Consider the following 27,808-nt stretch of genomic DNA (forward strand, 5'->3'; position numbering starts at 1 on the left):
CCCGGGTTTCCTTCCACAACCCCCTAAGCCACAGCTCCCCACACACACACCCCGAGCCACAGCTCCCCCACCTCAGTCCCCCACACCCCCAAGCCACAGCTCCCCACCCTCAGTCCCCCCACACACCCCCAAGCCACAGCTCCCCCACCCTCAGTCCCCACACACCCTGAGCCACAGCTCCCCACCCTCAGTCCCCCACACCCCCAAGCCACAGCCCCCATACGCCCACAGCTCCCCACCCTCAGTCCCCACACGCCCTGAGCCACAGCTCCCCCAACCTCAGTCCTCCACACACGCCCCGACCTCACCCACACACCCCTACAGCCCCCAAACTGCCCCCACACGTGCCCTAACCGCAGAACCCACCGCCCCCAGCCCTCGGCCCCGCGCGCCGTTGTCCCTCAGCCGCCCGCCCCTTCCCAGCGCCTCCCCACCCCGTCGCGCCCCCATCTCCCCACAGCCCTCCCCGGCGGCCCGCGCGCCATTTCCCTCGCCACCCCGCCGCGCCCCAGGGCCCCGCGCCGCGCCCCTCCCCTCTGGCCCCACGCCGCGCCGCGCCTCCCACCCCACGGCCCCCACAGCACCTCCCCCAGGCCCGGGGGCAGAGCGCTGCGCACCCCGTCCCCACCATGGAGCCGCCGCCGCTCCTTCCCCATCAGCCACCAGCACCGAATGATCCTTCGCTCGGACTCGGGCTGTCCCCTGGCCGGCTCCGCCGCTCCCCTATTGGCTCCCGCCGCCCCTTGCCCGCCCCATTGGCTCCGGCGGCCAGCTGCGGCGTCGCGGTTGGCCGATCCAGGTGTCAATCACGGCGGAGCCCCCGAGTGTGCCCGCCTCCGCTGTTATCAGGTTAGTGTTAGCCGCGGTGCTGGGGCTCGGGATTCCAAGCGGAGCTGGTTGAGCCCTCAAAGTCCCTCACCGCGCTGGCTTTGGGGGGGTCTCCACTGGTGTCAATACAAAAGAGGAGCTGAGCAAAGCGAGAGACTCCTGCTAACCAGGGACATGGACATGAAGAAAAGGATCCACTTAGAGCTGCGGAACAGGACGCCCTCAGATGTAAGCAATGCAAAAAAAATCCATCCCACATTTTGGGGGGTGTATTAAAATTATTACAAAATTTAGGGGTGCAGTTGTAATAGGTAACGCCCGTGCCAGCTGCTGCTGAAGCCGCTGTTGCCCTTGAGGTGCCTACCGGTGTGTGTATGTCTCTGTGCACCCAATTTGGGGTGCCCAAAGGCGCACGCGTTATGGTCTAGGGGAAAACTATAAGCTGCTCCTGAGTCTGCTGGTGTGAAATGCATTAAAGGGGCTTGCAGTGCATTAAATGAAAATAAGTTGGTGGTTCTCTCTGGCTGGTTTAGTTTGCAAATATTTGCACTGGGTGTTGGGCAGGGAGGGACTGTGAGTGAGTTGAAAATGGTTTAGTTTAAAGTGCGTCTTCATTTCTTTGCAGTGATCAGGCAAGAGAGACTGGGGAGCCATATTTGTAACTTTGTAGTCCTCATGAACGCGCCCTTTCTCTCTCTCTCCCTCTCCAGATGCTGAGAAGACAAAAAATAGGATTTTAAAACAAATGTTCACGGGTTTTTAAAATCTGATCCAGCTGACAGTATCGCAAGCTTTTAATAAAAAAAATTGCCAAAATAAATCCACTCTCCACCCCCTCTCCATCCACACACACAAAAAGACTGGATGTTTTTTTTTTCCTTGGGGCTGGACTTAGGTTGTTGTTCAGCGTCTGACTGAATAAACGAGAACAAGAAAGTTTGTCAGGACAAAAATAGTCCATGGCTGGTTGGGTACAAATTATGCAGACACGAGAAAACCTAGTTACCTCTCCTCGTTTTTCTGCTTGTCTCTTACTGATCCTGCAGCGATTGCAACAGAAAGGCGAGAGGGGTGGGGGAAACCCAACTTGGGAAGACCCCTAACCTCTTGCCAGATGCACCCAAGGAGAAATTAAGGTTGCCTCTGTGTTTGTGCGTGTATGTGTGTGTTAGATCCCCTGTGACGGGAATGTGGTGTTTTGTGCTGCGCAAAGGTGACCGGTCTCGTCTCTCCTATGTAATCATCGGTGTATGGGATCATTGCAAGCGGCTTTTCCCAGCCTGGGCGTCTTGGGAACTTTCGTGTAACACACGGAGTAAATAGCCAGTCTCTGGGGGGAACCCTCCCCCCCAAAAAATGACACCCCCCAATCTGGCCAAGGATTTTTTAGAAGCCAAGGCAGAAGAGGTCATTACATAATGGCTTAAATACTAATATAGTTTGGTATTTGGGGGGAAGGGGAGGTGTTCGCCAAACGATTCGCCTCCCTCCTACAGACCTCTAGGCTGCTTTGGTTGGAAGGCGCTGGGCGTAGATAGGACCGAATGAAAACATACCTCTCCAGAAATCAAAAAGTGTACGTCTCCGGGGGAGGGGGGAACTGCCCCCACGGTTTCCTATCGCTACTAAAATGTCTGACGGACAAAGCTGGGCAGATTTACGTAACCTTCTTTTTAAACTTAAAAAAGTATTGGGGATGCAACATGAGGAGGGTGGTTCCGTTGTATTGAGCTGGCTAGTGGGTCAGACACCTTGCCTTGAGCAGCAACACCTATTAATAAAAAGTGGTGTGTATGTGTGTGTGTGTGCAGGTTGCTGCGTGAGCGGGGCTGCCAGTGCTCCCTTGTGTTGCACTGTGTGTGTGTATGTGCCCCTAGCTCAGCACACGAGGGCTTGTTGTTTGTGAGAGCTGTGCAAAGGGGACAAAGAGCAAACGGAGGCGCTTCCTAATGAGGGGCCTCCGTCCCTACATCTCTGCCGGGGAGATGAAATATTCCTCCCTCCTTCCCTCCCTCCACCCCATGAAATCATTCCCAACTTTGTATCCTCGCGTTGGCAGCACCACAGTAAACCTGAAGTAGGACAAGACGCCATGTTTTTTTCCATCGAGCTGCAAAGGAGAAAAAGGCTGGGGTATGAAACCAAGGCGATTTATTCTTTAGGGTCCGTGCGAATACACTAAAGGAGGGAATTCTTAAAGCCACCATTGATGCAGTTAGCAAACATTCCTTGTTTGTTACATTCTGGAGGGAGTGTGTGTGCGGGGCGGGGGGAGGTGCTTTAAATGTTAGTATTTGTAACAAACTATAAAATGAGAAGCTTATATAGATCTGCAGTTTCCTAATAATGGTGATTATTTGGGGGGGGGGAGAAAAGTTTAATGGTTTGTTACAGGGCAGGTCGTGGATGTAGAATCATAACGATTAAGCGGCTGAAGCAGGGAGGGCGCATTCAGGGCTCGCTCTGTGTGTGTGTGTAACATGACTGCCAGCATTCAGGTCTGCCATTTTGTCACTGTTGTTGTCACTGAGTGGGGGGGGGGGGAGGAGGAGGAGGATGTTTTTAAAGAAGATAAAAATCTTTTAGCGCGATTCCCAGCAAGGTACCAACGGTCTATTCCAAGCGAATAACTGCTACAGAGTGGCCGATGTGGCGGGGGTCTTCAGGGAGGGAGGCCGGGTGTGTGTGTCGGCCTGCAGAGGGGAGAATCCCGGTGCTTGTTTGTTTCCCTGCAAAGGCGTCTCGGCAGCGTGGAGGAGCCTGTCTCTTTAAATGGAGCGTTGGTAGCCTGAAATGGAACGTTGTGTTCGCCAGCGTTCTGCGGCGCGGGGACTAACGTTCGGAGGAGACTGGAAAGTCAGTCGCGCTCTCGCCAGCAGCACCTGGCTGCGTCTCCCCTTCACACCCGTCGTCAGCGCGGGCGCTAATAATGCCCGTTTGTTGTTGTTCGTGGTCCAAATCCCGATAGTTGTGGCTTCCCCGGAGCTGGAAGAAGCAAGCAGACGTAGACGGTCGTTTGCATAGTGGTTTTTTGTGATGGCTTTAAAATGCCTGCAGCAGCTTCCAAAGGGAGGGGAGCGCATTATTGATGAGTTGGGAATATGCCTTCTTCCTGGGCAGGGCCCTGCGGGAAGGTAGGTCTCGGTTTTTTCATGGATTATGTAGCAGTAACAGCGAGCGCCGCTTGAGGCTTATCTGCACTTTTCTTCATGCGCCCCGTTTTTAACAAGGGTTAACTATAAAGATTTTCTCCAGACTGCTAAGTGGGACGTTTTAGCTGCAGTAGTTTTTTAAACCAAATTTTGGTTTACTTTTCTCACTGTGCTTTTGATTTAGTGGAGAGTAACATTAATAGGCCTTTGATTGGGACAATGTTGCATCTGAAGAAGTGGCTTTTTTACCCACGAAAGCTTATGCTCAAATAAATCTGTTAGTCTCTAAGGTGCCACCAGACTCCTTGTTGTTTTTGCACTTGTATAACTCAGAGATTTCGTGGGTAAAGAAACCCTGCCAGTCATACAATGTTAGTTATCTAACGTGCTACTTTGTCACCTGTTTAAAGTCTTTTGACTCTGAGAATAAACTCATGTAGCAAATGCTAGAGTTAAAATTGTTCTAAATTTCATTATGCATATTTATTTTAAAGATAACTAGGGGGAATAATGCTTGTGAGCACTGCTGTTTTACCAACCAAATCCAAAGGCACCCATTAGAATGTGGCCAGTTCATGTGCATATATGTCCTCATGCCATGGAGAAATCAAGTGTACAATTTGGGGCCTGCCACTTTTCAAAAAACCCTTTGAAATCAAATTGAGTGAATCTGTGCCTTTGGGCACTAGATAAAGTGGTGACTAAATTTTAAAAGTGATTATTGCTTGGGCCCGTCCACTACTTCATGTAGATTGTGCATGTTTCAATATAGACAGAACAATGACATTAAATTTGATATTGTATTAGTCTGTGAGCTCTTGTTTACATAGGTAAAGATGATGCAGTATCTTCAGTATCTCTCTGGCAGGTTAATGGTTTCCAGTACATATTTGCACTATAATCCATATTTTACCAGTATCTGGTCATATTGTTCCATTGGGATTATTATTACACCTCTACCCCGATATAACACTGTCCTCAGGAGCCAAAAAATCTTACCGCGTTATAGGTGAAACCGTGTTATATCGAACTTGCTTTGATCTGCCGGAGTGCACCGCCCCCCCCCCCCCCCCGCTTTACTGCGTTATATCTGAATTCATGTTATATCGGGGTAGAGGTGTATTTTTTAAAAGTACCATTAAAAGAAATATACTCTGAAAAATTGGCCTTCACTTTACAAAACCAAAGTAGATTTAACTGAAGCTTTTGAGCCATTTGTGCCTTGGTATTGCAGTCCATGTGGTATTTAGCTTACATCAGCCCCTTGCCAGGGTTGAGATTTTGCAAATCAAGGGGAGTAGTGAAGCATTATATCAGAATTTCATTACCTTTGTGGGTTTATGTTAATATTCTTTTGGCTGTAGAGAGATGTAGTATAATTCTTGTTTGGAATACTGCTTAATACTGTGTAACAGAGCTGGTTACTTTGAGATGTTAAATCTTATAATTCTGTAGGTTTAGTATACATATTAATTAACAAAAATATATAATGCAAATGTATTAAATATGGTGGAATGCATAGGAGCCCCATTTCCTCCCCCCCTTTTTTTTTAACATGAATTTAGTATTAATGAAAGGTGCCAGATGGATAGTACCTGAAATTATATTTTTCTATGTATTGTACAGTCTGTGGTTATGCAGTTTTTCCTACTGGAATTTTCTCCTTTTCTTCTGAATCCACTGTGTTTAATATTGAGAAAGTAGTTCATATGCTATACACATACACATCTAAGCTTATCTTACTTATGATAGTCATTTTCTGATGTAAACACCTGTCCACTTGGAATTAGAACAGATTATTTCACACAGGTTACTAGAGAGCCATCAGGTGGCAATGTAACTACTGAACTACATAGAAGAAGCTTTTGTGGGCAGATTTTTGGGCACTCTTGTTTATTTGTATTATATATAGCCTAATTCAGTAGCTAAATACAAAGGCTGTAAAGCAGATTATCAGTTTAATGTTCTGTCTGGCTATGCAACACAGATCTTACATGTGTGTTTGAAATTGTGCTAAAATGTCTTTTTTATGCTTTAGAGATATGTTGTTGATTACTTTAGTCCAAAGACTTAATGCTTGTTCTAAATGGGACACTATTCACTTGAAATTTAGTCAATTAAAATAAATGTTGAAGGTTACTTCAGTTTTTTCACATGCTTCTGATTCCCCTGCCAAAAACTTGTGTTTAGTTTTATTTATGTCCATTCTCTTCTGTTGTGTGGAAAACCTACACAAACAAAAGGGAGAACAGTGAAAATGACTACTTATAAAGTCCTATGAAATACAGACGGTAAACTAAAATATAACTTTCCCTTCTAGTCCTTTATGGTTACTATGTTAATTGCAATAATAGTAACTGGCTTAAGTTGGTGTCTCTTTAAAGATTTGCATTCTTGTAAAAGCATTGTAATAATCCAAGTTAGTGTCTTCATTTAAATTTTCTCTCTCTTATGCGTAATAAAAAATGAAAGGTACTCTATTTTACGCAGTTACTAGCAGCCTCTCTGAATTTGTGACCTGTTGGTATTCTGCGAAGTTCTCAAAAGTTTATATTGGGGCTATATATCTCTGCATCTGTACTGCTGGATCCCCAGAAGGGGTGTTTTAGTAAAGTGAATACATTGTTTGTGTTGGAACAACTTATATTGGAAACAGGTAGGTATGAAGGAAACATAGTGAGGCAAATATGTACCTCATTTGATCTAGAATCATGGATGAGAATAAACATGCACAGGTACAGAATTTGTGTGTGCGATTCATAGTGAGTGGTCTAGACATTATTATTTTTTTTTTTTCCTTTTTAAACTTGACCAGGTTGTAAGCATGTGAAGGGATCTATGTACGTACAAGATGAAAGCTAGGCAGCAAGTTTTCTAATCTGTCCATAGTGTTGCCATTATCTGATGGATTTTCTAGATTTTTATTGTGTGGCTTAATCCTGACATTTCACCCTCAACTGTTCAAAATTCCCCTGCGGCTATCAGTATCTCAAATGCAGTCATACTTATGTAAGGTGTAGGATGATTCATGTGTGTACAGAACAAGAAAACATCAACTTGAAAAATGGTTCTCTTGATAAAGTTATCAGAACAAAAATAGTGCGCTTTAGTTAACAAGCCTCCATATAATGGTATAAAGAATTGCATTATGTCACATGAAGAAATAATTATTAGGGGGAAAAAAAAAGACACCAGAAGCTGAAAAAAAGACACACAGCGGGAAGAACAGCTCACTAGTATGGACTCTTGAAGGCCTACGTGATATAATTGACTTAAGCCTGAATCTGATAACTTGTCCTACAGTCAGATCTGCACACACAGAATCTTGGAAATCAATGGGCAGAATCTGTTGTCTGCTGCGCTGCCCTACTTGTGCACCAAGATGTGCCAATATTTTGAGCTTAACCATATGGACCTTCAAAATGCAACATTAGAGGTAATAGTTCAGGGCCTACTGTACATTATTCTTCCCCTCTTCATTCATCTTGAATTCCTAAGGACTGTATTGTCTACAGATACGTACATCTTTAAAGGTATTGAATTTGTAGCGTAAAGGATGATGGCCGCCTTTTAAAAACAGATATACTGTATGTAGTTCACCTCAGTTAGGAATAATCATAGACATGGACAAGATTTACTAATTCCACCTCTTTGGATAAGTAAGTACATTTCTAATGGAACCGTATAGGCCGGAGAAAGGTAAGAATTGGGCCCATAAAAATGTAACCACTTACGTTTCAAGTGTGAACCACTTTCAAATGATTTAACCAATGTAAAGCTTTAGATATGAGTGGTGCGATGAACTCAACTGGTTCCCCAGCCAGAATCTCTGGTGTGGGAAGAAGCGTGTTTGGAATTCCATGTGAACGGACTGGGAGGTAACAGAGCTGGCATAACTTGACGCTAACATTGAGACTTTTCTTGCTGTGGCAGGTCTCAGTAGACTGGGGGATAAACACCTTGGCCAGGTAAAATGAAATGTCTGTAGTCAGGTATGGTTGATCCCTAATGAGAACAGTTAGCAGTTACTCTCTGCTGATGGGCCTAGCTGGAGTTGCTGGTTGTTACTTGACTATTAACTTGTTACAATAATAACATACAAACCATTTTCATTTTCTTCCTCTGCCATCCTTTCACCCCACCATTCTTCAGACAACATTTGTAAACTCATATTTTCTGCCTCTTGCCTAACTCAGTAACCTTGCTTTTCTTTCTTTCCTGCTAGATTTTTCCCTTAACTATAGGATTCATTTCCTGCATGCTTCTCTGCAAATATATTGTGTTTCTTCTCTTCTCTCCCTCTTTTTTTTTTTTTAATTAATAACTCTTTGGGCTCAATCTTGCAGCCCTTACCTACATGAGTAGTCCGAGAGAAAACTAAACAAGGTTCAGGATTTGAACCTACTGTCAATCTTCATGTCTTCACTTCGACCTGTATAACAAGAGTCACAGGGCAGACTCATTATTGGAGCATTAATTTTTCAGTCAAACTGGCCTATCGGGCACTTCCAGGTATTAAAAAGGTTGGAAACAGCATGTCCCAGTAAATCTAGTGGGACATTTCACTTGCATGGTACTCAGTACCTACAACTTTTCAGACAAGATATTGATTTAATATTAGTGATTAGTATGCTAACATTCTTAGGAAACTTTTCTTTGACTTAAGGCAGGAAATAAATTTCATGCCAAGTTTATGAGAGTAGCAGATATGATTGCTCCAGTACTGAATGACCACAGAATGTGTACAGCAGTCTAGCTAAACGTTAACTTGGAATTAAACTATTTTAAAATTAGCTATGATGTGCACAAGGTATTTGAATGTGTGTTTACTGTGTGGCGCTGAGGTCATTTAATAATATCTAGCTTTTCTATAGCATTTTCCACTGGTAGATCTCAAAATGCTTTACAAAGGAGGTAAGCATCATTATCCCTATCTTACAGATAGGAGAAGTGACTTTCCCAAGGTCACCCAGCAGGCCATCGGCAGAGCCAGAGAGAGAGATGAGGTCTCCTGTGGCCCAGTCAGTGCTCTATCCGCTAGGACATCTTGCGTCCAGGAAATGGAGATGGAAGCAAACCTCAAAGTGGAGCACCAAAAAAAAAAAAAAAAGGCGGGGGGAGGGGGGGCATTTGTTTTGAAAGTCAATCAATTTAATCACTTCCCTATCACTGTTTAGGCCAGGCCCCCTCAAACTAAGTGTGTTCAGACCTCAGTGGTTCAGGAGCTAAATCAGCGATCAGTATTCCCCAAAAGGGCCACAGTCCTGTGAATTCATTGTTTCATTTACATATATATGTAATTTTCACAGCAAAATGACTGACCAAGTATTCTACAATTGGTTAATAACATAGTAAAAGCTTCCTGATTAGATTAATAATTAAATCACACAGAGTTTTAATATCATGTTCTGCAAAGAGCTGCAGGAGAGGGATTAAAGAGCCACTTGTGGCTCATAAGGCTCAGTCTCAGTATCATTGTTCTAAGGCTTTTGTGCTGGTCTATAAGTAATTTTATAAAAGAAACAACCAGACTAGAAAAACCTGCCTATATGCCCTTGAATAAAGGGGCTTGCTACATTTTTATCAGTATTCTTTGACTTATTGACTAGCATGGTGCATATTCTTGTGTATATACAGGTAGTTACTGAGATGTTTCAAGTGGAAGCATGCTCTCATGTGACATGATTCTTAAAAATATATGTTTTACTAAAGTCATCATTTTTTCCCTAGAAGTTTTGGATTGGAGGTGCTATGTAGTTAGTCTCAGCAATTTTGATTATGGGGTGTATACCACTGGCTTTCTTCCTCCCTCCCTCCCACCATTTTCCTATTTCATTTGAAACTTCAGACTTTCTTATAACTCCACTATAGGAACATAGGTCTAACATCTTGTCTTTGACTCTCTATGTATATGTTGGTTTCTGGGCTGACGGTGACACACTGTACAGAATGTTATAGAGTGGAAATTTACTGCTAATGAACCAGAGTGATGGCACAACCTTTAACCCAGTTCAACTGGCTAGTGGAGAATTATTTTCCCCTATGTATAGGAACAGTTTGGTAGAGTTGATCAAGTGGCTCTTCCTCCACACACTCTGCTGGCCCCCGTGCATTGGGTGTGGCCAGGGAAGAGTGGGCTTTGCCTGGATGCCCCTGCAGGCTGTTCGCAGGCAACAGAAAATGGTAACCTGTGAATCCTACGCCTGCTGACTAGTCATTCAATCTGAATCCTTAACTCACTTTCTATGGGCCTTCCTTCCGTATTCACAATGCATAATTCAAAAACAAAATGCTAGGCTGGTTAAGATTTGAGATAATTGTTTAGAGCTAAGGTGTTGGTATATTGTATTTTTATTTTAGTTGATCTAGTAACTGAAACTGCTTTTTCTTACTAATGAACTTGTAATGCTCAAATATTTCATTGTGGCGTAACATTATGGTATTATAAAAAAAGACGTAAGTGCACTAGAGGGTAATGTTGGGGTCTTTGTGCACACATACGTACTCACAACTTGAGTGAAGTAAGCAGAGAACTATGCCAACATGATACGAAAGTTAGTGAGCTCTTGAAATATGCACATACTGAAATTGTTGGTTGTAGTAGTTTGGGATTAAGTAAATAGTACAGGGAGCTTCCAAGCAAAAGGATGTGTAAGTGTTAGCATATTGAAGTTTGATGGGGCTGCACCATTCAAAGACCACCCCAGATAGAAGCTTTTAAAGTCCAGTGTTATGTTTCATATGACATTTGTGCAAAGATTCAGAATTCCAACTCAATGAATACAGGTGCCAAGTGAATAAAATAACTTGAGATGTGAATGGGTCATTTTTATTTACAGTGTTGTCTGTGATTTCATTTGTTCAGCATTCATGAACTTGGCAGCACCAAAAGTCCATATATTAAATTAGTCCTAGTGTGTTGGTGATCTCCATCTTGGATAGGATTTGAATCTGTCTTTTTAAAGAGCACCTTTGAAGTCAGTAGGACATTAACCATAGTGAAGATGTCTTTGGGATGTTCTCTCTGTTCATACAGTTTCCATAATGTGGTAGCTGAATGCCTCCCAAAGTTCTAAAGCGGGGTAGGCAACCTATGGCTTGGGTGCCGAAGGCGGCACGCGAGCTGATTTTTTCAGTGGCACTCACACTGCCCGGGTCCTGGCCGTGTCCAGGGGACTCTGCATTTTAATTTAATTTTAAATGAAGCTTCTTAAACATTTTAAAAACCTTATTTACTTTACATACAACAATAGTTTTAGTTATATATTATAGACTTATAGAAAGACCTTCTAAAAATGTTAAAATGTATTACTGGCACGTGAAACCTTAAATTAGAGTGAATAAATGAAGACTCGGCACAGCACTTGTGAAAGGTTGCCACGCCCTGTTCTAAAGTATATACATTAGGCCCATTCAGAGTGTCCCCTCTTACTGAGTCCAGGAGTCGCTGCCTCAGCTGCTAGGTGTCCTGTTCGTTGCTCAGGATGGGAGGGGTATGTGCTGTGTGGTTTCCCAGAAGGGAAGTGTCCCATCCTGATATGTGGCGTTCTCTGCGTTTGTGTTGCATAACATTGACCAGGCTCCGTGCTAGGTAAGTGGCACTCCTACAGCCAATTTTCTTAATCGTTTGTTTAAAACGCTTATGATATTTGCTGATAAGTAGGTGAGTGAAACCAGTTTTGTTTCATCTTGTCAAAGGCCTGGTGGTTGAAATATCAAAATTACTAGTTTTATCCTGACTCAGATAAAAAACACATCTTTAGTAACATGCTCATGTTTGGGGGTGGGGGGTGGTGGAGGAGAGTGGTTATATTTAAAAAGTCTGTGTTTTGGGGGAGGTTCCAAGTATCAGAACCCTTCCTGTATCTGTTGAAATGTAGGTTAGAAAAATCTCAGATTTAGTCCAGCCTAGGCTGTGTCTCCTTTGAGACACAGAGCAGTGCTAAAGGAATAGTTGAGGATTACCCCATTATAGGGGAATCCCTAGTGGCATAACACCAGCACACTGTATGCCAGGCGACCCATTCTCCCCCCACCCCTACTCCCTCCATGTAGGTGGAATGCCAGAGATGGGAGAGGAACATGGCCAGCGTTTGCTGAGCTCTGGCAATCCTGGAATGGCAGAACAGTCCCTAGGAGGTGTGTCCTAGTTGGCATATATTCTAATAGCCCAGTAGCTACTCTAACTTGACCTGGGGGCCACACAGGGTCCTGGCTGCCCCTAACGGTGTATAAAGGTGGTATAATGCCCCTCTGCCACCCCTCCTTAGGTGTGCCAAGCAGAGCTAATGCACCTCTGAGGATCCACCTCTGAATGCCCAGTATTTTCCAAATGGCATGTATGCCGCTTACAGTTACTGATTAAAAGAGAAAACAACCTTTCCAGACCTCGCTTGGTTTCATTTTGGTTGCTGGTTTAGAGCAGGAAGTGCAGAGGTTTGCATAATTGCACCAAGAGTTTGCAAAGCTTCACAGCAGCTGCAGCTTTAGTGCAGCCTGTTTAATAGGCTGAGCACTCAAGCTTGTCCTGATGCCACATTCCAGATAGTATCTGAAGTGAACATCCATAAGAATTTAATCCTTTCTGCCAGGGTGTGGCAAAAGTAACTTGGAGGGAGAAGATCGTCTTGTAAACACTGAGAATGTAAAGCTCTTCACCATCAGTTTTTTTTTCTTTCCCCTGATTTTTCTGTGAAGTGCCTTTGATGGGCTGTCCTACTTTCATTACACTTACGGACAGTTTAACAGGATTCACCCTTCCCCAACACACCAAAACTTTCAGTGTGGAATGTATTGTGTCCTTTTCATAGAATATGTTAAAGGATAATTGCTCTTGCTTGCGATGACAGATTGTGCCAGAGAACAGTTTATTGCAGTTGGGGTGAACAAACTGGTAGGTTTCTGCCAGAGGATCCCCAGCCCACAGGATCACTGCTCTGGAATTAAGTGCTGGAGGTAGAAAGAAATCTGATTTGACAGCCTAAAAGGATGGGTGTCCATCATTAATTATGAGTGATGCAGGGGCAGGACTTCCTGCCAGGCCCAAAAGCTCAGAGGGATGTGCTCCCGCATTTGGAGGAGAAATAGAGTTTCTGCAGATGTATCTAAAGAACTGAGCAGGCTCCCATTTGTCACAGACCTTTTCCCCTCTCCTTATGGATGGAGAGAAGGGAGCACCTGGCACTGAGATGAGGCAGTGGGAGACAGGAAGGGACATAACGCAATTGCTAATTCCAGTAGACCAGACACTGGCCAAGAGCTTTGTGGTACCGAGTGAGTGTGCTTCCCCTTGCTCTGTGGGTAGCGTGGCCATGTGGAATGGGAGCCGTTTTCTGTCCCAAAGGAGACAAATATACAGGGTGGGATTTACGTGTGTGATGACCTGATAATCTATGAGGTCCCTACCTTCAATGTCAGTGGAGCGGTGTGGCATTTGATCCTTGGCTTTCTACTAGTAAACTTGCTATTTAACCTGTTAAAAACGGAGCCTTAACGGTGTGGTTTTTGTAATATCTTTTATGTCGCTCTTCTAGTCTTGATGATCTGTCATGGATTACAGGTCAGGGATTTAATCACTGGCAGTGCCTAGTTGCCTTTGAACCATTGCTCTGTGCTTGCAGGAGTGAAACTGTAGGCTCTTTGGAGCAGTAACTTTGTACTTATTGTACTATATAGTACAATAGTACAAACCCATTGGAAAATACTGATGTACATGTCTGTATTCTATAGCATGTGTGTAAATTAGTATGACAAAGTATATTCGTTTTTCAGAAAAGTAAACTGACCTGTGTTAGGGTCTCTGTCACCTATGCAGAAAAGCAAGGAGAAAAATTGTGCCAGATAAACTGTGCAGAGAATGTGTAATGAAAGTTGAGTATGAGTGTCCCCATGGAATACAGTGCCTGTGTGCATACAACGGGCTGCCGTTAACTGAGAAATGAGCATCAGTGCAAACCACGGGTACATTAAGAATGCCGCATAAGCAGTGACGAATACAGCTTAATACAGTATCTGTGTGAGAGGTTTCAGAGTAGCAGCCATGTTAGTCTGTATCCGCAAAAAGAACAGGAGTACTTGTGGCACCTTAGAGACTAACAAATTTATTTGAGCATAAGCTTTCTTGGGCTACGGAATGGAACATATATTGAGGAGATATATATACATGTACAGAGAGCATGAAAAGGTGGGAGTTGTCTTACCAACTCTGAGAGGCCAATTAAGTAAGAAAAAACTTTTGAAGTGATCAAGATAGCCCAGTACAGACAGTTTGATAAGAAGTGTGAGAATACTTACAAGGGGAGATAGAGTCAATGTTTGTAATGGCTCAGCCATTCCCAGTCCCTATTCAAACCTAAGTTGATTGTATCTAGTTTGTATATCAATTCCAGCTCAGCAGTATCTGTATGAGAAAACTCTGGATTCTGTTGGTTATCAAACATGGAGTACTGCAAGGGGTGATGTAATCCAAGGCACGGAGAGATACAGGACACACTGTAATCCATAGTTAGGCATGCAAAGTGGACAGACATCAAGGTGATGTCAGTCTGGAAGAGTCTGCCAACACCAGAGATAGAAACTGGAGCGGCCACTGAAATAAGGAGTCAGGTGAGGAGGGAGCAGTGACCTATTTCTGGTTCTTGGAACACCACACAAAAGCAAGCCTTGACACTAGCAAACCACAGAATAACACAAAAGCAGCAGTGTGTGTACCACCAGGAAGCACCTGGCACAGCAGGTGGCAGTTTGGCGGGCCACAGAGTGGAAGAATGGGGAAATGGAACACCCAGAGCAGACCCCTGGGACATAGAGACGAGATGGAGCCTCAGAACCAATTAGGGCTCTGCATACCTTGACCAGATACGCAGACAGTCCCAACCATGCAGCAGTCATTGTCCCGCCCCCCAAATGCACCACGTTGCATTGCAGGCAGAGGCTTTAACAATCCACACCATAGATCCCAGTGAACCAGTCTGTCTGTCCGCCTCTCCACTGGGCTTATTGCATGTTCCTTTGCCACAGTTCAGGTGTGTGACCCATCTGCTCTGGCAGTTGAGTGGCCATATGAGGCTGGCTCATGGACAGGAACCCTCTTCGATATAGAGATGGTGAAGGATAGTGTTCTCTTCGGTGGTTAAACCTGCCTGCAGCGTGCTGTTCTTGCATTGTTTCCCAGAACACATCAACTATTTTTGGGCAGAGAGCATGTGGCATGCTCACTTTTCTGTGCGGTGCATGGTGGTATGCCGCCTTGCTATACTGCCGTTATGGGACGCTTAGGAGGGGGGAAATGTGATGTGCAATATTGTTCTAAGAGATCACAACTTGTACCTTTCCTTCTGTCTAGATTCTTGTGGAGCCCACTACCACCAGTAGTTTGCTTTGCTTGTGCATCATGCAGTGAACAGAACAGTTGGAGCCTAGATGACTTTGAGCACTGGGGGTCTCCCATCCTTTTACACAACCATGTAAAAATGATTTCTGGAAACTTACTTCCATAGTCTAGCTCAGGGGGTCTCACAAGAAAATTTCTGGTGGCCTCAGACTGTGGCCACCAACTCTTCCTGGTGGCTGCTGACAGGTTTTTCCTAAAATAATTAACTGTTAGGAAAAACAAACATATGCACATATACACGTTCAAATCATTATAATTTATTTATGTACATTTTTATTGGAGACTCAAAAATAAATAATGTACAGTTTTCTCTCTTCATTACTGGACCTAAACAGAATAGAAACAAATAATGTGCTTTGCATGTTCTTGTCTCTGTTTTGTTGTTGTTGCTGCTGCTGCTTTTTTTTTTTTTTTCTGTTTCTGTGAAAAGTGATATTTGTATGTTTGACGCTTCTTCCCCTCCCCTCCCCCCCGTTACTGCCCAGGAGGATGTGGCCACACAAAAAGCCCCTGGTAGCCACATTTCGAGAAGCGCTGGGTAGCTTGTACCTCTCATCTGTGATAGTGTCTTCCTTAGCTTGACTGAACTGCAGGGCTCTAGTAAGACAGTATTGGTTCAAATATGATACGGCAGACTCCCACGCTCTTCATTCATAATGGTTAGAGCCCATTCATCACGTTCTGACGTGTATAACGAGCCCTGTAAAGGGGGTTAGGGTCTGAGTGGTGAATACTACATCCATCCAGAAATGCTTATCTGGTGTGTTTTTAATGGGGTGAAACAAAAGAGGAGAAGTCCTGCGTGTGAAAACAAAGAGCTCAGTGACACACTCGGCCTGGTCAGTGGGAAGTATGGTAGGCGCGCTCTGTCTGAGACCAGTTTGCACAAAACTACCCAGATTCATTTAGAAAATAATCCAGTGCAAAAAGACTGCAAATCTCCGTCATGCCTGTAGATAGTTAGTCTAGTCAGATACTTTTAATGGGAGTGGGGTCTTATTTGGCCTTCCATGAACCTTCTCAGTAAACCTGCCTTTTTTGTCACTGTATGTAACTATCTATACAGTGTCAAATCTTACACCCTGCCCTAGTCCACATGTAACTCCCATTAGCCTGGGGGGGTGGGAGTCTGCAGTGCCCAACATCTTGGGGCTCCAATGGTGATTGTCTTTTTTGGTCTAGTTGGGCAATAGGATATGCTAGATATGTGTGTCTTCCCAAACAGGGATGGGAGGTCACTGTCAGACCACCTCAGCTGTGTGGACTCTTAGGGCTTGGCTACACTCAAACCTCCAAAGCGCTGCCGCGGGAGTGCTCCCGGCGCTGCAGGTCCTCCACCTCCCCGAGGGGATTGGCGGCTCCCGGCGCTGCAGGTCCTCCACCTCCCCGAGGGGATTGGCGGCTCCCGGCGCTGCAGGTCCTCCACCTCCCCGAGGGGATTGGCAGCTCCTGGCGCTGGGGCACTGGTTACACTGGCACTTTGCAGCGCTGTAACTTGCTGCACTCGGGGGTGTTTTTTCACACCCCTGAGCGAGAAAGTTGCAGCGCTGTAAAGCGCCAGTGTAGCCAAGGCCTTAACAAAAAGGGATAAGCTCTGGAGAAGGGAAAGATAAAAGGAGAGGCAGAGTAAGAGAGAAAGGAATGGAAAGGGGAAGAGAGGAGGAAGTATACGTGGGCAGGAGGAGGGTAAACGACCACGGGGTATAAAGCACCTGTGGGAAAATTTGCAGGCTGGTTGCGTCAGCTGCTGTGTGTAAAAGTGCAGATGAAAAACTAATGCACTGAAAACAAAAAAGTCAGGAAGTTCACAGTGTATGGTGTCATGCAGCCATGTTACCTTGGTCCCATTGTCCACCTGTGGTATTTTCTATTCCTGTATATTTGTGGTGAAGCCAGCCCTGCTGTGGGATCCTTCACTTTTGAATTTCAGAATGATTTTTAACTTTGCCACTGTAATGTTGCACTAACAAAATTCGTTGAATGAAATTTCTCTCACAGAGAAAAGGACCAAGATCCCCAACTAAGCCAGAGGCAGGCCGGCTCCTCTGCTGCCACTTCACTCCCCTATCCCCTCCCTTCACTGCTGAGGGAAGAGACTCTAGAGTCCCGTGTCTGCCCTCCCCGCTCAGCTTCAGACTTAAACACCATTTTCCCTTTAAGTGGGTTGCAGGCCAGATCTTACCCCTAACCTTGGTGGGCACTCTCTCTCTCTGCCTGGACTCTCACCTTGGAGTGCAAGGCTGTGTCGTCCCTGTCACCCCCTGCAGTTGAATAGCCTTCCGATAACTGGATCCAAATGGACCTCATGGAGAGTCTTTACCCTTGGTGCGCTTTGCAGTGGCGAAGCCCGAGGCTGCAATCTACAAACAGTTCGGGGGAGATGGGCCAGCTCACCCAGCTGAGGGGGGGATGGGAAAAGGAGCCCCATGCTCAGCACATTAGACCTTTCCTTTGCTCTCGCGGTTAGAGGGGTAGGAGAGATTCCTTTTAAAGGTGGATTCCAAAACCACTTAGTGCCCGGTGGGTGGGCAGGCTGCAGGGGATAAATGGGGCAGGCAAAGGCCCTGCTCAGCAAGGACATGATCCGATAAAGGGAAAATCGAGGGGTGTGAATGTAAGAGTTTCTTGCTTGGGCTTGAGTAAGAAGAGCCGTTTGAAAAGTGTGTGCATTTGTGAACTAAATGTAGAAACTTATTTAGTTTAGGACAGGAAGTGAAGATTTGTAAGATTAGTTTGAAACTGCAGGAGGAACTAGGTAGGCTGGAAGGATGTAGCTACTCAGATTCGAATTTGAACCAGTCACTGGGGTGAATTCTTTTTGAAAGTGCTTATGTGATTATTTGTAAATGAGCACAGTTGACTACAACCTCCTGTTTTTTACTTCTCATCTGCAAGTTAGCACGTCAAACCGTTCAGAGTCTGTCCTGACCAGTACCCTAGACCTGTGTTGGAGCAGAGCTTCCGTCACTGCCTTATGCGGGAGTCTGGTTGTTTGGGAGTTTTCTACCCCTGGATTGGTCTCATCCAGGTACTAACCAGGCTCCACCTAGTATCTTGAAGTATTGTGGCAAAAGGATCTGCCTATTGAATACTTCTGGGTTTGTTTGTTGCTCCTGCCTTAATTTAAAAAAAAATAAAAATTAAAGTGATACATTTATATAGGAAATAATACATAAAACTTAATAGAGTCTTCTGGTCTGTGTGTGGATTCTTTTGCAAAACTTGTACAAGGACACTTGCTTACCATCATTCTTCTGGGGAAGATATTGGGGAAAAGAAACCTGGAAATTGCATTTCCTGTTGAAACTCTGATTACGTGCATCACTTGTGAACCTATACCATCTCGGATCTCCCTTCACCTGAACGGAGCCCCCTTGAATTCAGCACATGGATTTCATTGCAAGAATGGCGACTAAGTGATTCAACATAAAATGGAGTTAAATATCTAGGATAGCTGTTTGATGCACCCATCAAATCACATCACATTGACTTGAATCTCCTGCTATGAGATTACGGCAATAGCCATTTTCAAAAAAAGAAACATTTGCATATTAACTGCCTCATGTATGCAAAGGAAGGTTTCATCATCTTGCTAACTCTGTGGTTCTTGCAAACTCTCTTGGGTCCTATCCCCTTTGCTTTTAAAACAAAAGATTCTCCAGATTTCTCAGGCTCTGTGTCACAGTAGGGGGACCTGACTATTCCTGAGTTTTGGAACATTGCTCTGCCTCCAGCCTTTCCCCCACCCTGAGTGTCAATGGTCTGTGGTACCCCTTGACAACCTATATCATGCAGGGCTCTGTAATGCAGTCATAGGGGTGTATTCGTCTCTCAGTGTGGGAGAACTTGCTCTCATAACTTGCCCGTTGATAGGGGAGTTTTTGCACTCTTTATTCTGGCAAAATGGGGGAGGATTTACTGTAGATTCCTAACTGTAGTGGGTCACTGTTCATGCTGTGTATCCTGCTCATGTTTCTACCAGGGATGTACTAAGTGTTGTAAGACTGCATGAGGATTTTGGTTAAAAATGAACTGTTTTTATTCTTTAATCGCTGTAGTGGGGCTTTTTCGTCTTAAAGGGCTGCATCCTTCCTTGAGCATTGAGCTGTGTCATTTGAAGGTGGCACCTTCCTAAGGTCTGATTATCAACAAGGAGCTCCCATACAGTAATTTATCCCAGCTTTTGCTGAATGGGGCAGGGTCAACCACATGGGCAAATCCTGCATCCTCCTTTTCCTCCCCCCTCTGTTCCCCTCCATGCCCGCTCTTTCTCTACAGTATGGGGGGAAGGGGAGGGTGAGACAGAAGGGACAGGATCCATATATGCTCAGGTGAGCGCAGGAGAATCAGGCTATATCCACTACCCCTTCCCATTCCAGAAACATCTGAAGCCTGCCTTATAAACTCTTCAAGAAAAACCCACCTCTGTGGGGAAAACCTCGCCTTAGAATTCTGAAGCCCGCAGAATACTGAGAGGGAGACTTCCGAGAGTACGTAGTGGAGTTAGGATTAAAAGTGCCATGGAAAGTGAGGCGCTCCCTAAAATGTAGCTGTCCATAGTATTAGTCAGCCTGTTTCACTTCTCAGAAAATATCTCTGCAGCCAGCGGTCTAAAATTAAAGTTTACTTCTTTGAATAGGTTGTTAAATAAATTGAGATCATTTCTTAATGCAGAAAATGGTATTTTAAATGACTGATGTATTGCATTGACAGGCAAGAAGTTATCAGAGCTGTAGGCTCTTTTTAATGAAGTCTTGAATATTCCAAGCTATTGTTAAAATGTCTTTAGCAGTAACTTTGATGAACAGTTGTTAGGAACTACTAGTAAATCATGTAAACTAGCTTTAATGCAATAGAACTGATTCTAAGCCAGTTGCAGAATGCCATCTATGTTCGGGTTTGCTTCATTTGTCTTTCTCTAATAATCGTGTTTGAGAGATGTAGCTAAAATCCATCGTGAGACGTTAAGCTAGCATTGTAAACAACACTGCATGGCAGAAGCTGGAAATAACCATTATCCGGCACAGTTGCAAAGTAGAACAACACGCTGTTGTATTCAGTTCCATAGCTTAAGTTTTTTTTATTGTGCTTTGCTTGTGAATTAACGAACTGTTTAAACATTTATATGTATCTGACTGTAGGACGAACATTTTAACACATTTGAATTTTGTCTTTTCCAGGTTAAAGAACTCGTTCTTGACAACTGTAGGTCAAATGAAGGCAAAATTGAAGGACTCACAGATGAGTTTGAAGAGCTGGAATTCTTAAGTACAATCAACGTAGGCCTAAGCTCAGTTGCAAACTTACCAAAGTTAAACAAACTTAAGAAGGTAAATAAAGAAGTGCCACATGTTGTTGTATTTCTCTATCTTTTTTTCTTGCAATATATTAAGTGCGAAACAGACGTTCACATAAGAACTTCCTCTAACCAGCTCAGTTGCGTTTGTTTTAAAATCTCTTTAATTTTTATTTCTTTGTCTGACTTCTAGCTCGAACTAAGCGATAACAGAATCTCAGGAGGACTGGAAGTATTGGCAGAAAAGTGTCCAAACCTCACACATCTAAACCTAAGCGGCAACAAAATAAAAGATCTCAGTACAATAGAACCTCTGGTGAGTTAATGTGTCAGCAAAAAGTGCTTTAAGTGTAGTTAAAACCCCTAGATCTGTATGTGACCACAGGTCCCTTACAAGCTGACACCCCAAATAGAATGCGAGGTTGTCCACATCTAACTGAGGCAGGCTGTAATATATTGGCTGTGTGTCTGTGATAACGCCTCCCTCTAGTGGCCAGTGCTCACCAGATAGTCAGTACACATCCATAGAGTGAGGTGGGGCGGAGGCAGAAGGGGTGGAGAATGGGTGTGGCTTAGGGGAATTTGTAGTGGGATATGGAGTCCTTAGTCCTGAAGGTGATAGTGCAAGTCTAGTGCAGACAGTTGCAATCGAAAGTTGCTCTGTGGTGGCTGTTCATTGGGCTACTCCATGAGTGGTGTTGGTGGGCTCAGTCCAGTTTCTGGTGGGAATTTGGTGACCTCACAGTCCTCTTCCCTCCCCATTTGTGTTTGATACTAATTAGCACACCTGTTGTGTAAAGAAAACCCAAGAACTGGAAGGGCCAAGGTTACCATTGCTACGTTCTCTGCCCCAAAAATGATACCGTCAAGAAATGGCTGAGATTGGATGGGGGGGATGTACACACAGGTGGCTCACTATACTCCGCTTGTCCTGAGACGAGAGAAGGGGCTGCAGTCTCCAGGACTGCCCATCTGGAATTAATCAAGAGCCCTGAGACTTACCGTAAGGGTGTCCTCACATTAGCCGGGCACCTATCAATGTCCCACTTCTGCTCTGGAAGCGTGAAAGGCAGCTGCCAGTCATTTCTGTATACTTTAAAAGTGGGAACAAGCTGACTCTTCAGCGTAGCTCGTCAGGACAGAAGAACTAAGACACATTTTATTTTACAGTATTTGGTGCCATGGACCTTGTCCCTCAGCCCCACTCCTCCACCGGACAAAGTTCTGCTAACAGGTCCCTGGTTTGGAAACCTGTGGGCCATTCCCGACTCTTCCATTTTCTACCCCTGTTCATGGCTGGCTTCTACTAACAGAAGCACCTACTCCCCCTGAGCTGTCCCGTTGGCACAGCTGGTGCATAGCCCTGGCAGCATGAGCTCATAACTACCCCCTCTTTTCCTGTTGGACCCCTTTAAATCTCTTCTTTTCATGACATCTCAACCATTGGGTTAAAAGTGGATCAGATTACAGTTTCAGAACACAGCCCCGTGCCCTTCACTTCTTGCCCGATAGTACTGTTGTGCTTAGGAATTAAAGCCTGCTCATAGCCCTTATCACCTTTTTACCTTCACTCTTTTTACCCCGTTAATATTTTTCCATGAAAATCTCATGCTCCTGAGGCTTCTCCTATGTCGCTGGGATCCATCGCTAGCTATACCCGACGGGCAGGGTGGCCATGAGCCTCTGCCACCTGCTTGCAATCTCAGGGCTCTAAACTAATAAACCTTCACAATTTCATAGGAGACCATTGCTCTACAGCCTTCAGACTAAGCTCTTAAAGGGAAACCTTTCAGTGCATCCAAGGCAAACCCTTAAGCCACCACACTTCTCTTTTATTGCGTTTAGTTTATAAGTGCCATTGCTTCCTTTTCCCACCTAAAAATTCTGTGCAGCTGAACATAAGCTGGAACCCCTCCCCCCTGGTTTTCATCTGGCTGTTGGTGGTTATGTAGGCACTGGCCCCTGTGTGACGTTGGGTCAGACACTACCCCGTTCTATGCCTCAGTTTCCCATTTGTAACATGGCAGTATTGATACAGAGCTTTGTAAAGTGCTTTGAGATCTGTGAACAAAGAGTACTGATTTAAAACACTCCATTTTATCCTTAGAAGTTACGTGCCGCGATATGTACCTTTTGGGTGTTAACTGGCTGCCCTTCCGTTTTTAAAGTCCTCCCAAGACAGGTCTCTGATGGAGCCTCCATTTTTACTTACAGAAAAAATTAGAAAACTTGAAGAGTTTAGATCTTTTCAATTGCGAGGTAACCAACTTGAACGACTACAGAGAAAATGTGTTCAAGCTCCTCCCACAACTCACGTATCTCGACGGTTATGACCGGGATGACAAAGAAGCCCCCGATTCCGATGCAGAGGGTTATGTGGAGGGCCTAGATGATGAAGAGGAGGATGAAGATGGTATGTTACTAGCTCCATTTAGCATATTTAGATTATAGCCAACTGATGTGCATGCTCCTTTCTTCTCCAAAAGCAACCCATTCACCTGACCTGCTGGTGAGAGAAGGGTTCTCCCAGCACCCAGTTCCCTGGCTTACGTATGTACCTGTGGCTCCTCCATAGACTGAGGAAAAGCTAGACTTGGGTAGCCCAGGCAGGGCCTAAAAGAGACGCGCACTCTTAGCTTCAGTCAGAGAGTGCTGCGAGGCCTGGCCAGGAGAGGGAACAAGACAAGCACAAGGGCAGTGAATGGGGAAGGCGACAGAAGGGAGAAACTGAAAGGACATGCGTATTGCTCTCCTAACTGTAAGAGGCTTGGAAGATGGAGGTAACAAGGCATTTTCCCTATTTCCAGTGGAGAAAGCTGTGGCAGGGAATGAAAAGTGCAGGGACAGAAGCAAAGCACATGTAGCTATTAAAGATTGATAGGACAGACCTTCCTAAAGGGGGAGGGGAAGGGAGACTGAGAATGGAAGATAGCAACCAGATTAGGGGACAGTGAGTGAGGATGAAGGGTTGGTTAATAGGGAAGTGTGAGATTGAATTATCAGTAACAAAGTAAACAACGGCTGAGATAGATCAAAGGAGCAGAGAAGGCACATGCTGAAGTTTGCTTGGGGCCAGCGCTGTCAAAGGCACTGCAGAAGCAGGGAGTAACTTTATGAATGTTAGGAAAACTAACATGCCAGTTCTCTTGGGGTCTATTGTGCCATTCTGCTTCACCCCGACAGCCTGCATTCAGAGGCATCTGGCTTACCAGTTGGACCAATGTCAGGCTGGGTTTTGGGAATTTGCTAGACTCTTCAAACCAAGCTGAAAAGCAAAGCACACAGAATAGCTGGACATGCACTTTCTCCTCGAGTGCAGAATTTGTTGTGTTGTGATACAGTAAACACTGCAGCACTGCCTGGCAGAAGGGTGCACTGACAGAACAAGGCAGAGGGTTCAGTGGGGACAAAAATCTCTCTCGAGCACAGTATAAATGCAGACCTGAGTGAAAATGCTTTAACTTTCTTCTCAAAAATCCATACAAGTCGCTGGATTATGTCCCCCTTCACATTGCTCTCGCAGCCTAGCAAGGATTGAGCAGCCTCTGGGGGAACTTTCCCATCACCGGGGACTGGACAGGGTGGCTATATGCAGCTCTTTCCCTCCCCTTCCTCCCTGCCACCACCAGGTGTTCTCTCATTCCATGATGCTGGGAACCCCACTGCCAGTAGTAGGAAGTTGCTATAAAATAGAGCAGCCCCCGGTCTGCTCTGACTTACGCCCAGGCCACCCATGTTCCTCCAGCAGCTCAGGATCTGGGAGGCACACAGGTGGCTTTAAGCCACCATTGCACCACTCTGTGCAGGATTCACTCTGGCCTTGTACCTTGCACCTGGAAAAAGGCAACAAGCTAGATTCTGCCTTCAAGCAGTACTTGTGTGTGTGTGTGTGCCTTTTACATCAGTGGGAAGGCAGGATTTGGCTGGTAATGTTTGAAAACTAAGCTTACCGTAGACAGTTAACAGTCTTGCTTGCTTGTGTAGAAGAGGAGTATGATGAAGATGCTCAAGTAGTAGAAGATGAAGAGGAAGATGAGGAGGAGGAGGAAGGAGAAGAGGAGGATGTGAGCGGGGAAGAGGAGGTAAGGATTTGTGGCAGGGGGAACATCTGTGGCAGGTCTGAATACCTGCATAGAAACGTAAACCACATCACAACCTTTCTTTTTAAGTGCACACTTCCCCCCCCCCCCCCTTCATCTAAGATGCAATGAAAATAAATGGGGACAGGTTTTGAAGAGCATCTGCCTGTGAGCCAGCTGCCATCTAGTGACCAGTGATAAATCATTCAGCTTCTTGGGATCATGTTGAAAACAGATGTAACTTTCAGCAGCTCTGTCCTTAACATTCCCAAAGCTAGCCACTTTTCTCACACACAGCCTATTAAAAGCTGGAGTTGAAGTCTCTGTGAACAATTGAGAGAAAGAACCTATGTCTCAAAAAGCAGATGCTTACAGGAAAACTGAGCCCAGACTTTTTTGCACAATGATACTGATTTAAATAAGATTTCAGTCACAGTGTTTGAGAATAAGATTGGCCTGAAAGTAGAAAACAAAGTACTGTTGGCTTCAGACTCGGGGTGGGAGTGTTTGTCAATGGTCTTTATCTAAAAATAAAAAGGTGCCAGTTTTTATAGTACAGAGATTCTTCCTTAAGTCTAACCTCAGAGAGGTTGAATGGGTAAAATGGAAAGCAGAATTCAATGTGGTTCCAACAACTGACTTCTCTTCCCCCTGCCTCGCCCCCTTCTCTCTCTCACACACACACAGCTTTCCCTCCTACTGTTAAAGTAGTAACAGAAGTGGTGAGATCCTGTGTTTAAGTGTGTAACTTTGGAATGCTTAGAACTAAGCTTAGTGTTTTGTTTCCACAAATGGGCCCTGATCTCATTGAAATTAGTGGAAGTTTTGCCATTGATTTCACTGAACAAGACTTAAATTTTTGTGTTTACATATCAGTCTGGCTTTTAAAGCCATATAGTGAGAAGATCGGTTTCTTCTTTGAGATTGAGAGGAGGCCGAATGGCTACTCTTGAGTCCTGCTGTGAAGAGTGGGCCAGAATCCAATGTAGGAAGGTATTTTAGGGAATAAACTTGCACACTTATGTGGGGGGAAGACACCTTTCAAGGGATTTGCTCAATTTCAAGATACCGTTGAAGGTTGTTGATTGGGAAAGATGTTGAACAAAACTCTTTGTTAATCTTTCTGTAGGAAGATGAAGAAGGTTATAATGATGGTGAAGTAGATGATGATGAAGAAGAAGAAGAAATTGGTATGGCAATACTACAAACTTTAGTACAGAACAAAAGTAGTAACGTACTGTTTTTTTTAAAAGCAGAACTGTATCTGAATATATATTGCTGTGGTACTAAGCCAGTTCCTAATGTAGCCGTTTGTGTGAATTGTTTTGTTTTTACGATCATGCTAGGATAGTCCACCGAGGTGCACACCTAACCCAGTCCATGTTTATTTTTCAGAAGAAGAAAAGGGGCAGAAGAGAAAACGAGAACCCGAAGACGAGGGTGATGAAGATGATTAAACTGAATAACCTATTCTGAAAGTTTCCTATTGTGATTTGACTGTTTTTACCCTGTATTCTCCTCCCCTCCCTCCCCCCCCAACTTATTTTTTTTTCTGATTGTAATGTTGCTGTGGGAATGAGAGGGAAAAGTGTTTTGGGTGGGCGAGGGAAAATACTATTTTTACTGCCACTCCTACTTTTCATTTTTAAATTTTTTTTTGTCCCTTTTAGTTCCTGACTGTAAATGCAATAGTAAGTATAAACCAAGTGGCAATTTGTTTCTTATTATTGGAGTGGATAGTTTGACATCTTAAACTTAAGATCACTAGAGGATATCCAAAGTAGGCATACAGTCTGTTTTGAGACAGCTAAATATGTCTGGTTGTTGGGATTTACCATCTCTGCCAGTCACTAAACATATTGTAAGCATTTTTTGGGGGGGGATGCTGCAGATCTAGGCAAAGCATCCAGTCCACAGCAACAGGAGTGAGAATGGCATATTGATAAAGTGATTTCTTTGTTGCCTGTTTGTGAATGACTGCCATTTTCAGCCAATGCTTTCCCTGCTTCTGTAGGTAACTCTTATTTTGCTGTTTGTAAATAGTGACCAAATGTGTTCTTTTTGTTTTTCCTTTTGTTGAGTTCCTTTGGATCTGGTTTATGGGGTGACTACTTTGCAATCCCCCTCTGTGTGTTGTGTTTTTTTTTGGGGGGGGGGGTTCTTTTTTTTTTTTTTCCCCTTTTGTTTGTTTGGGTTTTTTTGGCCTGGGGTACAGCCAATACACTGAAAATGGCAGGCATTTAAATATATATATAAATATATATAAAAAAGTGTTCCTAATTCCTGAGTTACTAGTGAAATTAATTTGAAAATTGTAATAAAAAATGTTTCAACCCTTTTAAATAAGGTGTGTACTATTTTGGTCTGTAATATATAACGACACTTAGTCAATTTGAAGTGATGAGAAACGACTTCCACTTGTGCTATATACTTTGAAAATTTTTACAAACCTAAATACAGGAGACAGTACAGCATGTAGTGTAGAAGGTTTCTTTTCATACACTCAAGCACGAAATACTAATACAAAATTGTATTTTCTTACCTAGTGGAAGTCAGTAAAATGACTGAAAATACCTAGTGAATGTACAGTTTTACTTTCATATCCCTCTTTAAAATAGCTTTAGAAGTGACTTGTATTTCCTAGTCAATATTTCATCTGTATAAATACATTTGCAAGTTTTTTTCCCAGAAGAGCCAAACTTTTGAGTTTTATGTCTGTTTGTCATTGATGAATTTCAATAAATCTTTTTATACAATTTTTTTTGTGGCTTATTTGAGTAAAATGGGCCACTGGGAATGAACTGCATACCTTTAACGATAATATTCTGTTGAATTCCCTGGTATTTTTAGTAGTTGCTTCATACATTTTCTTCTATAAAATTGCTCTAAGCCATGGTTGGGTGAAAGCACGGGGATATTTTCGCTTTAATGCAAATGATGGTATGCTAGCTTTATTTCAGAATGTTTGTTTATTTTTAAGTTGCCAATAAGGTGACTCTTACATTTTTAGCATGTTAATTCTTCCTATCAGTGGTCTGTCCTAGCCATATTAATCCAAGTC

At 44.1% G+C, this 27,808-nt stretch overlaps 1 protein-coding gene across 3 annotated transcripts; it reads left to right on the forward strand.

The window, feature by feature from the left end:
• The first annotated feature begins 831 nt into the window (after positions 1–831).
• On the forward strand, positions 832–27,503 carry ANP32A (acidic nuclear phosphoprotein 32 family member A). Of its 3 annotated transcripts, none has more exons than XM_039492050.1 (7): positions 832–1,056; positions 20,553–20,702; positions 20,862–20,984; positions 22,883–23,081; positions 24,653–24,750; positions 25,877–25,937; positions 26,143–27,503. In XM_039492050.1, the coding sequence occupies exons 1-7, from the start codon at positions 1,003–1,005 to the stop codon at positions 26,202–26,204; spliced, it is 747 nt and encodes a 248-aa protein (XP_039347984.1). In that variant the 5' UTR covers positions 832–1,002; the 3' UTR covers positions 26,205–27,503. The 3 variants fall into 3 exon arrangements, with proteins under 3 accessions (XP_039347984.1, XP_039347986.1, XP_039347985.1); XM_039492052.1 differs by lacking the exon at positions 832–1,056 and adding an exon at positions 3,204–3,326; XM_039492051.1 differs by lacking the exon at positions 832–1,056 and adding an exon at positions 3,848–3,962.
• The last annotated feature ends 305 nt before the right edge of the window (positions 27,504–27,808 follow it).

The sequence above is a fragment of the Mauremys reevesii genome, linkage group 10, assembly GCF_016161935.1.
Source record: "Mauremys reevesii isolate NIE-2019 linkage group 10, ASM1616193v1, whole genome shotgun sequence".
In the NCBI taxonomy this organism is placed as follows: domain Eukaryota; kingdom Metazoa; phylum Chordata; order Testudines; family Geoemydidae; genus Mauremys; species Mauremys reevesii.

Excerpts from the sequence above, each read along its gene's own strand:
- ANP32A (XM_039492050.1), top strand. The coding sequence starts at position 1,003 with ATGGACATGAAGAAAAGGATCCACTTAGAGCTGCGGAACAGGACGCCC. Across the intron at positions 20,985-22,882 it reads TCAGTACAATAGAACCTCTG|AAAAAATTAGAAAACTTGAA; the intron begins GTGAGTTAATGT and ends TTTTACTTACAG. Across the intron at positions 24,751-25,876 it reads ATGTGAGCGGGGAAGAGGAG|GAAGATGAAGAAGGTTATAA; the intron begins GTAAGGATTTGT and ends ATCTTTCTGTAG.